The sequence below is a fragment of the Bos javanicus genome, chromosome 11 (genome assembly GCF_032452875.1).
Source record: "Bos javanicus breed banteng chromosome 11, ARS-OSU_banteng_1.0, whole genome shotgun sequence".
Classification (NCBI taxonomy): domain Eukaryota; kingdom Metazoa; phylum Chordata; class Mammalia; order Artiodactyla; family Bovidae; genus Bos; species Bos javanicus.
Window position 1 is genome coordinate 26,039,573 of NC_083878.1, and position 13,404 is coordinate 26,052,976.

General features: G+C 37.0%; 1 protein-coding gene across 7 annotated transcripts in view; it reads left to right on the forward strand.

The window, feature by feature from the left end:
• The window catches only part of PLEKHH2 (pleckstrin homology, MyTH4 and FERM domain containing H2), a 524,875-nt gene that overhangs the window by 20,179 nt on the left and 491,292 nt on the right, over positions 1–13,404 (forward strand). For 5 of the 7 annotated variants that reach the window (XR_009739349.1, XM_061432222.1, XM_061432221.1 and 2 more), the window contains exons 3-6: positions 796–858; positions 10,166–10,315; positions 11,549–11,632; positions 12,255–12,336. Coding sequence is in view for 6 of the 7 variants with exons in the window: in XM_061432222.1 (XP_061288206.1) it covers positions 796–858; positions 10,166–10,315; positions 11,549–11,632; positions 12,255–12,336 (379 nt within the window). In the remaining variant the exon portion in view is untranslated. The remainder of the gene's footprint in view (positions 1–795; positions 859–10,165; positions 10,316–11,548; positions 11,633–12,254; positions 12,337–13,404) is intronic. The other 2 variants (XM_061432220.1, XM_061432218.1) reach the window with 2 other exon arrangements.

Here is a 13,404-nt window from a genome sequence, read left to right on the forward strand (position 1 = left end):
GTCTTAGCTGCAGCATGTGGTATCTAGTTCTAGATTGAACCTGAACTCCTTTCACTTGGGAGTGCAGAGTCTTAGCCACTGGACCACCAGGGACAGCCCATCAGTTTATATATATATGTATGGACATGTATATTCTTTTTCAGACTCTTTTCCTATATAGGTTATTACAAAATATTGAGTATAGTCCCAGTACTATACAGTATGTCTTTGTTGGTTATCTGTTTTATGTATAGGAATGTATAAATGTTAATTGCTCACTCATTTCCCACTCTTTGCGACCTCATGGACTGTAGCCTGCCAGGCTCCTTTGTCCATGGAATTCTCTAGGCAAAAATACTGGCGTGGGTTCTTTCTCCAGATGACTTTCCCAACCCAGGGATCGAACCTGGGTCTCTAGCATGGCAGGCAGTTTCTTTACTGTCTGAGCCACCAGCTCAAATTCCTAATTTGTTCCTCCCCCCATCATTGGATCTTTTTGATCAGCAAAGCAATATGACATTTGAGGTCTTACTATTATCTTAGATTTAATTTACTGTTCTTAAAATATGCTGACCAGTAATTTCTAACATACAGTCCAATGAAGAAAATTCTACTGATTAATACTCATGTAGTACATATTGCAAATAGTATCAAAATTTTGGTATTTTGATCAGTTTTTACATATGCCCTGAAAGAACCTTTAATGTGCTAAATTCTATGTAATTAATATCTATTGAAGTACTTTAAGTGTTCTTAAATAATTCCAAAAGGGAAACACGAATTTTTCTATTTTTTATGTCTTTTCTCACATTTCAGATGCAGCAGCTTGAGAGACAAGTTATTGATGCTGAGCGTCAAGCAGAAAAAGCTTTTCAACAGGTAGTGTATAGTTTTGGTTAAAAAATTTTTTTTTGCCTCTACCAATTTAAGCATTGTTTTGCCCAAAATAATCTTGAAAATAGTTTTCAGCTGTCCTCTTCACTTTGTCGTTTTTACTGTTTATGAGCTAGCTCCATAGAGAAAATGTAGAATCTAACTTTGTTTTGCCCCTTAAGAAATTTTCAAAAGGTCACAAATGCTTCTATTAGGAAGTTTTACTTATAAAAAAAACTCAAATATGAATTTTATGGTTATGCCTAGCCATAATGACATTTATGTATAAAGATGTTCATGGCAGCTCTAGTTATAGTAATAAAGAGTTGGAAATAATATGACTGCAATATTATAGGAGAATGAATTAGTGAACTGTATTTATTCCATGAAATATTAAACAACCATTAAAAGTAACTGTTGGTGGTGGTGGCTAAGTCCCTAAGTCGTGTCCAACTCTTGCGACCCCATGGACTATAGCCCGCCAGGCTTCTCTGTCCATGGGATTTTCCAGGCAAGAATACTGGAGTGGGTTGCCATTTCCTTCACCAGGGGATCTTCATGACCCAGGAATCAAACCCGGGTCTCCTGCATTGCAGACAGATTCTTTACTGACTGAGCCAATGTGAAAAGATGTTTAGAGTTATATTGGGAAAAATATATACAGATTTTTGTATCTAACATGTTAATAGATATGGGGGCAGGATGAGTCAAACCTAAGAATTAAAAAAAAGCTGTTAGGAAACACTGAAATTTAACAGGAGTTATAATTATCAGATCAGATCAGTCCCTCAGTCATGTCCGACTCTTTGTGACCCCATGAATCGCAGCACGTCAGGCCTCCCTGTCCATCACCAACTCCCGGAGTTCACTCAGACACACGTCCATCGAGTCAGTGATGCCATCCAGCCATCTCATCCTCTGTCGTCCCCTTCTCCTCCTGCCCCGAATCCTCCCAGTATCAGAGTCTTTTCCAATGAGTCAACTCTTCGCATGAGGTGGCCAAAGTACTGGAGTTTCAGCTTTAGCATCATTCCTTCCAAAGAAATCCCAGGGCTGATCTCCTTCAGAAGGGACTGGTTGGATCTCCTTGCAGTCCAAGGGACTCTTAAGAGTCTTCTCCAACACCACAGTTCAAAAGCATCAATTCTTCGGCGCTCAGCCTTCTTCACAGTCCAACTCTCACATCCATACATGACCACAGGAAAAACCATAGCCTTGACTAGACGGACCTTTGTTGGCAAAGTAACGTCTCTGCTTTTGAATATGTTATCTAGGTTGGTCATAACTTTCCTTCCAAGGAGTAAGTGTCTTTTAATTTCATGGCTGCAGTCACCATCTGCAGTGATTTTTGAGCCCAGAAAAATAAAGTCTGACACTGTTTCCAATGTTTCCCCATCTATTTCCCATGAAGTGATGGGACCAGATGCCATGATCATCGTTTTCTGAGTGTTGAGTTTTTAGCCAACTTTTTCACTCTCCACTTTCACCTTCATCAAGATGCTTCTTAGTTCCTCTTCACTTTCTGCCGTAAGGGTGGTGTCATCTGCATAGCTAAGGTTATTGATATTTCTCCTGGCAATTTTGATTCCAGCTTGTGTTTCTTCCAGTCCAGCGTTCCTCATGATGTACTCTGCATATAAGTTAAATAAACAGGGTGACAATATACAGCCTTGACGTACTCCTTTTCCTATTTGGAACCAGTCTGTTGTTCCATGTCCAGTTCTAACTGTTATAATTATAGATGGAATTATAGATGATTGGTTTCTTCTTGTATATCCTCATACTTTCTAGTTTTTGGTTCTGGTACTACTTTTACTCTGAAAAAATGAAGTTTTGATAAGTCACTTAGCCCTTCTTAGGCCTTGCCCACAGTAAAATGAGTGGTTTAGATGAGCCTACCAGCCTTAAAATTTGCCTAAGGAGCATACATTGATAAATTCACATTTTATGAAAAGATCTCTGTCAGATTCAGTCAAGTCAAGAATTTCAGAAGTCTTAAATACAAAATTGTTTCTTCTCAGAAGTGTATATTAAATTTCTTATACTTGCTCTAGGTCTTTTACATTTGTTTCTTCAACTTGAATACTACCAAATCTTATTTTCACCTAAAGGTTTAATTTTACACAGAAAATTGTTTCAGTGGTCTGACTAACTTAACCCAATTTAACCTAGTCCTTAGTTTTCTTTTTTTAAAAAATAATTTTATTAATTAATTTTATTTTTGGCTGTGCTGAGTCTTCTGTCGCTGCACAGGCTCTTCCCTAGCTGCGGTGAGCAGTGGCTACTCTCTAGTCGTGGCGCCCGTGTTTCTCACTGTGGTGGCTTCTCGTGTTGCAGAGCAACAGGAGTATTTGTGGCTCCAGTATTTGTGGCTCCCAGGCTGCAGAGCACAGGCTCACTAGTTGTGGTGCGTGGGTTTAGTTGCTCCGCAGCCTGTGGAATCTTCCTAAATCAGAGCTCAAACCCTTGTCTCCTGCATTGGCATGTAGATTTTTTACCACTGAGCCACCAGGGAAGCCCCCTTAATTTTCTTAAATTAATTATACTTGAAGATAAGATCTTTAAACTTTATTATGCAAAATTCAACCACTGTAAGAGTAGAGAAAATAGATAACGAACCCCCATCATCAACTTCAGCAATTAGTTGACTCACAGCTAGTCTACCCCCACCCACTTTTTGCCTCCCTATCCCTATACAAGGTTATTTTGAAACAAATCCCAGATAACATATGATTCTACCCAAGTGTGTTTCAGCATCCCATCTAAAAATAAAGACTTAAGAGTCATAACTACAGGTACCATCACCTCATCAAAAAGTTAGCAATAATTCTTTAATACTTCAAATGTAGATATTGATATAAGTACTAGCAGTCATGATAAGGATGTAAGCTGTGCTTGGTTTTTTGTATTTTATATTCCTTAGCTGATGGGACCAAGTAGTAATTACTTATATCTATAAAAAGCCAATAATCAACAGTAAAGCCATTAAAGGCCACTTATATTCTACAAGAAAAATTGTTGTGTTTATGTCATTCTCTGTCACTCTATGCATGTGTGCTAAGTCGCTTCAGTAGTGTCTGTCTCTGTAACCCTATGGACTGTAGCCTGCCAGGCTCCTCTGTCCATGGAATTCTCCAGGCAAGAACACTGGAGTGGGTTGCTGTGCCCTCCTCTAGGGGGCTCTTCCTGACCCAGGGATCGATCCCATTTCTCTTACGTTTCCCGCATTGGCAATTGGCTTCTTCACCACTAGTACCACCTGGGAAGCCCCTGTCACTCTATACCAAATGTCTTTTTCTGTAGTGGGCCCTTGAAGTGTGTCGCAGTTCAGCCTGAAACCTGGCAGCGCGTATTTGTCATTCTGTCAGCCTCCTTGACTTCCATGTCTCCTTCACTGTCTTTCCCTTTCTGACTTTGGTTTTCTGGTGACATCCCTCTTGATTGCTGCACTCAAGGCTATCTCCATGCATCTCTGTCTGTTCTGCTGCTTTTCCTTTCTCCTCCTCTCCCTTTTCTTCCCTTCCCTTCCCTTTTCCCCCTTTAACATTAAAGATGGTTTTGTTTTGCCTTTTCCTGAGTTAAGTTTCTAAATTGATATATGCAGCAAATTTATTTAGTTCTGAAAATTAAAGTAAATTAAATATCTTTTTTTTTTTAATTTGTGGTTTTCATTTTCCCCGTTTGGTTCACTGGATCTTGAAAGATCTTGAAAGAAAAAAGGAATCCTTATTCCCAATTTAAAGAAAGGAAACCATGACAATTTCTAGCCATCAGTGCCTAACTCCTCCTGGTCTTAAGAAGTTAACAAGAAGAATTTCTTATTTGAAGTTGTCCTTTGAGTATATTGGGTTTCCCTGGTGGCTCAACTGGTAAAGAATCCACATGCAATGGGTTCTATCCCTGGGTTGGGAAGATACCCTGGAGAAGGGAATGGCTACCCACTCCAGTATTCTGGCCTGGAAAATTCCATGGACTGTATAGTCCATGGGGTTGCAAAGAATCGGACACGACTGAGTGACTTTCACTTTGAGGATATCAAGTATAAAATTATTTCATTCTATGTGCCACATTTTTAGGGAAAATTATACAATTTTATAAAATTATAACATTTTAGGGAAAATTATTGGTTATTTTAGATATACTGCCTTAAAGCAACATTACTAATGCCCCCCGCCCCTACCCCCACCCAGGTAAAAAGGTCAATAGTTATCTCCAAGAGTTTCCATATAATCAGTAGATATTGCTTTTTGTCATAACACTTTAAATTTATAGAGTAGCTATTTTGTTATTCTTCAGAAGAATTTTTGGCTTAAATATTTCATAATGAATCTGAAAGTTAACAGGAAATATAAACAGAGAGCAAGTTAATTCTAAGGCACTGATTATATTACCTTTTTTTTTTTTTTGCCTTTGTTAAGACTAAGTAAATATTATTAATTTAGAGTAACTGAGTCTTTTGCTCTCTTTAACAGTTTCCATGGGATTATGGCCTATCTGCTGTTTATGTTGCTTAAATCCAGCTTATCCTTTGTCATTGAGCCATATCCTAAAACTTAAACTGTATTTATATTAACCTAGAAAGAATGTTTCCCCACGAAAAGCAGTTGTCAGCTGTAACCAGCTCAACTCTACATTTTAACTTTGTACATTTTTTTTCCCTCATGTATTAAATGTGTGGGCTTCACCTGCATAACCATCAAGTAAATTGCTGATAGAAAGAAGAATCGCACATTCTTCCAGAGAAATCCTGGCAATGTTGTAGTACATCTTTATTGTTGTTGTTCATAAATTTTGAAAGCAGTTATGTGCATATCAACCCAGTACTGTTTATGAGAAATCTAGTGAGGCAGAAAAGAAGCAAATAGCACATATGGGAGACACTGATATACAGCATTCCTTCTCAACTCTCTGATCAGGCAGTTGTATGCATGCACGCATGTATGCTAAGTCCCTTCAGTTGTGCCTGACCTTTGCGACTCTATGGACTGTAGCCCGCCAGGCTCCTCTGTCCATGAGATTCTCCAGGCAAGAATACTGGAGTGGGTTGCTGTGCCCTCCTCCAGGGGATCTTCAAGACTCAGGGATCAAACCCGTCTCTTGTCTCCTACACTGGCAGGCGGGTTCTTTACCCCGAGGGCCACCTGGTACAATCTAATGCTCTAATTTATGCTAACCAAAGAGGAGTGGAAAATTTCTCCTGTAGAAGCTTTGTCTTTTCAGTTATGTCTTTAGGACCCAGTCCCTTGCTTGTGTTTGATTCAGTTTTGGTAGGAGTTAGATTTAAATTTCCTTCTAATATGTGGGCTAATCTACTTTTCTTACAGTTGGTTCTTAGCATCCAAGTCATTTCTGGTGCTTAATAAATAACTACTCCATCATCCTAATATTTAGGACCGTGGAATGATTGGCTTTGTTATATGGAAAACTATTTAACGGTGTTCCTTTTCACTTTCAGTGAGAATGGGTCTGGGCTTACTACATAAATTATGGAGCACTCTGCTGAAAAAACTGTTTAAAATAGGATTAGAATGATTAATTTGCAATAATTTTGTATAACTGGAAAATAGTATGGGATTCAAACTAACCTTAACCATTTTTTGTTGTATTTTGGAATGATTAAGTATCTTTGTCACATAATTGCAGTACTTATATAGGAATAGAAACTTTCACTCCACACTCAAAAATATAGTCACATGTCGATTACCTGTAGTGGGAGAGGGAGGGATGAGGTTAGAGGTGGGAAAAGGGAAATATTGATATGGATAGTTACAATGGGAGCAATATTTGCAGCTTCTGCTTTCTCCAGTGTAGGCAAGAAAATGGAAAATATCATTGGGAGCTGTGTCAGGGTCCCCAGCACCAGCCTCGGGCTTGGTGATTCACAGAAAGTCATAGAATCCTGAAACGCTGTTATACTAGTGGTTTCAGTTTATTACAGTAAAAGTACAGAGTAACTTCAGCAAAGGAAAAGTGCACACAGGACGGAGTCCAGGAGACACCAGGTATGTGCTTCCAGTAGTCCTCGCACAGTGGAGTTGCGCAGGAACGTTCTTGATTCTTCCATCAATGATGTAGGCAGCACATATGACACATTGCCAGCCAGGATTAGTCATCCAAGCCTTGGCATCCATAGTTTTTATTCCATGCCTACAAGACCCCCTCTCCTGGTCAGTCTTATAGGCATGGAATGCGTACCCACTTTAGCTACTCAATCTCCAACCCCTCTAGAGATCAAACTGATACAGCATGGCCCATGACCCACATAAACAAAAAAGGCATTCACTATAAATCACACTGTGAGTGTGAACTAACTGGTGTGACACAATATATCAGATATATAAAGAAAATCTTATCAGGAAGAATATTCCAGGGGCTCAGAGGTTCTTTCCCAGAAGATAGTCAAGGGCAAGTTCTTTCTTTTGGAATGTACAGGGTTTGAGTACTCCAAGCCTGCTACATTAGCCCTTGACTGCACAAAAGCTCACCATCAACAAGACTTTGTGGAAATGGCTGAGGAGTGTGCTGAGGGGGTTGATGTAACTAGAGGCTCTCCTGAAGTAAAAGAGAAAAGTAGCCTGAAAATACAAAGCATTCCTCACTGGAATCCATGTATTGATAATTGCAAGGGTTTATATAATAACTAATTTAAATTCTTTTAGTGTTTATTATTGACCAGTCTCTGAGTAGTTAAAATTTTTCTGTGTACTTGTGTGCTCAGTCGTGTATGACTCTTTGCAACTCCGTGCAATGTAGCCCGCCAGGCTCCTCCGTCCATGGGATTTCCGGCGAGAATACTGGAGTGGGATGCCATTTCCTCCTCTAGTGGATCTTCCTGCCCCAGGGATAAAACCACATCTCCTGTGTCTTCTGCCTTGGCAGGCGATTCTTTACCACTGAGCCACCAGGGAATCATTTTTATATGGTTCAAGTTAAGTGAATGGAAGAAGATCTGGCCTATTTTCTGTGTACTTGTAGTAAGATACTTTAAAGGCTGCTTTATGTGTAAGCTTCTAAGCTTTTCTGTAGACCTTCTTATTCACATTAATTGCCAAGGAAAGCTGGTGAATCTTATGGAACTTGGTTTCAACAGGACCCTTTGGTAGGAAGGTTGTCTGTAACAACTTTGTGATTTCTCGCCCAAGGAGATTTTGCCACTTCTGTCAGTATTTTTCTTGCCCAGGAAAGTTGTTTATCTAAAAGTCATAGTCTAATGAAACAGTTGTACAAGGCAAAGATGCAGCAAAGGAGCTCTGACTGTAGCATTCATTCATAAAATGAGAACACCTTTCAAGTTGGATGTGTTTTTCAGGGAAGAAGAGTTCTCCCAAGTCATAGTTTTCCAGAACTGTAGATCTTTTCTAAGTAATAGTAGGACAGTTTTATGCGGCAGCCCAATGTCCATAGGGTGACTTTTCCAGCTTAATAAAAGGAGACTGTAGATGTAGGTCTGATAATATTTACTTTTATTTGTATTTAGTTAATTTTGTTTTTCTGGAGTTTTATGCTCTATTACTTCCTCCTTGGAGAACTACCATTTTGCACTTGGCCTCTGATTTCTTTCCTTGCTCCCAAAGCTTCAGAATACCCGGTGTGAAACTGACTATACGATCCTAAGACTGACCTTTGGTATTTACTGTCCAGCTCTCTGTCTGGCTCTGGCTTTTTTCAGGACATCTCTGAAGTAGGCCTTTGTCCTTGACCTCTTGTTCTGAAGTTCCTGCAAAAAGCCTGCTATATTATGTTAAAAAAATCTAAATCTTAAAGTTACTTAAAATTGTCATTTGGATTGTAGAATACATTTTTTCTCCTATTTTTTTGGATCTACTTTTATTTTCATAGTTTCCAGCCATGTGAGTGGTATTTAAATAGGACAGTTTTGGCATTTGAGTTGAATTTACATTTATACAGTGAACTCACAAGTGAAACTTTGTACTCGTGGTTAAAAAAACAAAACTGAACTAGCCTTAACACCTCCTTCTAGGAGTCCTCATTAATCAAGTATTTTTGAGCTTTAAGTAAGTCCATTGTGATTTTTCAGAAATATTTTAATAGCTTAAGATTTTTCATCTTAGTTATCATCTTTAATTTCTAAAATGCCCTTATATGTTTTTCTTTTTGTCCCCTATAATCTGAAACATGACTAAAATTACATTCTTACCTACTGGGAGTATATAGAATAAAAGTCTTAATATTGTGTATGGTGCCCAGTACTTTATTTTCTTTCTTACTAATATTAACATCACACATATCTCTTCAAGGATTTTATGTACCCAGATGTGTTTTGCAGAATATCCAAGCAGAGCCAGTATGTACATTAGATATTAAAGTGAAGCATGACAGCCCCTGGTCGTATAGCGATCTCTTCTGTCTTGCTTTATTTTGCCCATTAGCTTTATTGCCATCTGTAACATACTGTGTCATTTTTAGTCTTTATTGTATTTGTGATCTCTCTTACCTACTAGAAGGTAATTTCTATGCAGGTAGAGATTGGGGGGCGGGGTCTGCTTTATTAAAACTGATGTCTTCTTAGGACCTGGACTAGGCCTGGCTCTTGGCGAGTGTTCATTGAATATTTGTTAAAGTGTTGAATCAGTAAATCCTCACAGAATGTACTCTCCTACCTCTATCTAGACTGTCTTGCTTTTTTACTTTCTATGACTTCATCATTGGGGTTTTGAGGTTCTTTTGTTTTCCATCGAAAATATGTATTTTTTCACTTGAAGTTCAGCTTTTTTTCCTAGGGTGTGTTATTATACTAGGTCCTCCAATCTGAGTGTTATCTCACCATTCAACTTTTTTAATTGATATTCTGACTTTTTTTTAATATGAAAAAATGAGGGCTGGAAACTTTCCGACTCCCTGCTTATATGATAGTTTGCATATTGTCGTAGATCTAATTAACATGTACATTTCCTTACATGACAGCAATATTCTGAGAATCTTTTTTTTTAATTAATTCATTTATTTTAATTGGAGGCTAATTACATTACAATATTGTAGTGGTTTTTGCCATACATTGGCATGAATTAGCCAGGGGTGTACATGTGTTCCCCATCTTGAACACCCGTCCAACCTCCCTCCCCATCCCATCCTGAGAATCTTTTATGTATCCTCATACACGTCAGAATTAACATCACTTGGGAAAATAGTCTAGTCTTTAAACTTTATAGTCGTTAAATGCATAAAAACTGTTCACCATTTTCCTTTTATGATATCTTTTAGGAATCTATTTAATGTTAAAGTAAAATCTGAACTTAATACTATGATAAATTAAGTACATGCATAGTTTTAATATTTTCTCCTCTGAATTTAGGTACAAGTTATGGAAGAGAAGTTAAAAGCAGCTAATATTCAAACCAGTGAATCAGAGACAAGGTTGTATAAAAAGTGTCAAGATCTGGAAACTCTAATACAGGAAAAAGAAGACATCATTCAAAACTTGGAACTGCAACTTGAAGAGCAGGTTAGGAAGCATCTGACCTCAAAGAGTCCTAAATATGTGCATTCATTTACGCATAATTGCAAAGATTAAAAAAAGAAAGCCTAAATTTCTAAATTTTGGTCAGAAATCTCACTTGGTAACCCCTAAGATTACATCACATTTACTGGTGAAAAGTGCAAGTTAGATACATATCTTTAAGTCCAGAATAATTCCAAGGCAGTATCTACCACTTTCTGGATGTGAATCTTTGTGTTGGAAACACTTGGTTATCAGCAGGCATTTATGCTTGTAAAATGTTTCCAATAAATCTTTGCTTTAAATTGTTAGGGTGTTAGAAATGTTTATGGAAGGTGAAATTTTAAACATTGTTTGACACTAAACCTCCTGCTTAGAAATGTGTCCACTGTTTTTAAATCACTTTATTGAGATCAAATTTATAGTATTTATTTTTAAAAAAATTTTAAAGAAAAAAATTGCATTAAGGTCATGAACCTACAAAGTCATTTAGCATCAATTAGATATAACCACTATAAAATTATTCAATGATTAATCATTTATTTTTAGCATTATTTTTTTCATTTCTCTGGATGTCACTGTTGTTTTAGATCTGTGGTTTTCAGCCCCCACCAACTGGTATTTATATGATCCTCACATTCTCAGTAGTTTTGTGACCATAGCCAGATTTAAAGGTTGGCAGATGTGAGCCATGCTCAGTTGCTAAGTCGTGTCCTACTCTTTGCAACCCCATGGACTACAGACCACCAGGCTCCTCTGTCCATGGAATTTTCCAGGCAAGAATACTGAAGAGGTTTCCCATTTCCTTTTCCAAGATGTGAGCTAGAGTTTCTCAATCTTTATTTTTTCTGAACCTTTTAAAACTTTGAGGGGAAAGCAAGCCATACCCCAGAAGAGATTCTAATTCTCCTCTCACCAAGCTGGTTGAATTCCATTGTTCTAAATCATAGTGTTTCCCGAAATGGTTTATTTTATTGATAAATTCAGTGGATTGATTTTGGCATATGACCTTTCAGAGAAAGACTAGCAGACGTTAAAACTAGAAATAAATATGTATGCTTTTATTATTCTGTCTGTTGGAGAGCCATTCTCATTTTATCCTCTTTTTGGTAATTTAAAGGTAGACATCTTAACTTAGAAACAAGTTTTAAGTAGACTTGCCTTTCATATCTGTAACTGTAATATTTCCAGGCCAGTGAGCTTATATTTGAACTAAACAAACTACTAATGTTATTTCAGAAACAAATAAGGATTCAAGAAGCTAAAATAATAGAAGAGAAAGCAGCTAAGATCAAAGAATGGGTAACAGTTAAGTTGAATGAGGTATTTATTGCCATATTTATCTTTTCTTAACCTTTTCTTTCTTTCAAATAGATCAGTCATCAGAATATCTGAAACAAAATTTTGATCAGTTGGTGGTGCTGCTGGCTTTTAATTAATATGAGATAGGTAGCTTTCACTTTAATGGCTTATATAATTCTAAAGTTAAAAAAGGATTGATAGAATCATGATAATCAGTCTTAAGTAGCCTCATTCTAATTAGTTGACTTTAGTTCTAAATAGTTAACTGTAAGTAGTTAGAGAATAATAAGTGAGAATATTAATTTCTCATAAAATTAATGTATTCAATATTATCTGAGTGGTACACATTATTTAGTTTATATGTCAGACTAAATGCTGAAATAATTTGGTTTAAAATAATTTTACAGTGGTAAAGGCATAGGGGTGAAAAACATTGAAAACTTAGCTCTGGAAAGAATAAATATTAAAGTCATAATTATCTAGGTTGATAATCTGTGCCGATAAATTCATCTGATATTTAGTTATTTCTTTCATATTTTGTTTATGTTTAATTAGGTATTAACATGCTCTCAATGTTATAATTTACTGGTACATTTTAGAAATACTTATCCCTGTTTACAAGAAAACGATTATTTTCTTTTAGTTGGAATTGGAGAATCAGAATCTTCGTTTGATCAACCAAAACCAAACTGAAGAGATAAAAACAATACAGTCAAAACTACAAGGTATGAGCACTTGACTAAGGTAGCCTAATTTGATTAATTTGCCTATGTAGAATTTTACTGTTGAGCACTTGAAATATGACTTGTGCAACTTAAGGAACTGAACTTTACATTTTATTTAATTTGAATTGGTTTAAGTTTAAATAGCCACATGTCCATATGAGCACAGCTAGACAGTAGTGAATAACCCAAAGAGGGTAATTTGAGCATTTAATTTTGGGGTATGTTTACTTAATCAGTCTTGTTTTCTATTTTCACTTTATACCATTGTGCTCATTGGTGATTGAAATTCTTACAACCTGAATATTTTGTGCAAAGTTTTATGTGAATAAACTCTTTGCATTTTCCAATGCTTAGGCCTGTTTTCTTTTAACTCCAAAGCCAAAGAATGGATGGTAGAGTTAACGATAGAGATTTATTTATTAATATGCTATTGGTGTGATAGCTGTGCAGGTACACATATAGCTGATGTGAAGGTAGGTCACCAGGGTATTTAGCTTGTGCTTCTTAGACCAATGGCCTAGGATAGTGCTTTTCAAACTTTTGTTTAGCAGCAGACCCCTTTCTTTTTTTAATGAGCGACTTTTAAAAAAACAAGTTTATTTTTTAGATTTTTGGTTGTACCTTGAGGCATGTGGGATATTAGTTCCCTGACTAGAGATTGAACCCACACCCTCTGCATTGGAAGGCAGAGTCTGGACTGCTGGGGAAGTCTTAGAAGAACCCTTTTTAAAACATTTTTTTCCTGTAGAATCTTAAGGGATATAATTGGTAAAAATTGTATTGGGTTATGGGTCCAGAGTTCTGCAGACCTGGTCTCACCCAGGCCTCTTCTTGCATTTCTTGCCTCTTCTTGTTTCTCTGCAACATTTCCACAAAGCCCTGGAGTTTTGTAGAATGCATTGGAGGAATACTGGTGTGGTAGAAAGAACTTGGGCTTTGAAATAAACTTTAATGCCCCACAATTTAATAGCTGTGTTATATCTCCAATTTTCTTCCTACATCAGTAAAATGGTGATTTTAATAGTGTCTAACTCAGACAGTAAAGTGTCTGTCTACAATGTGGGAGAC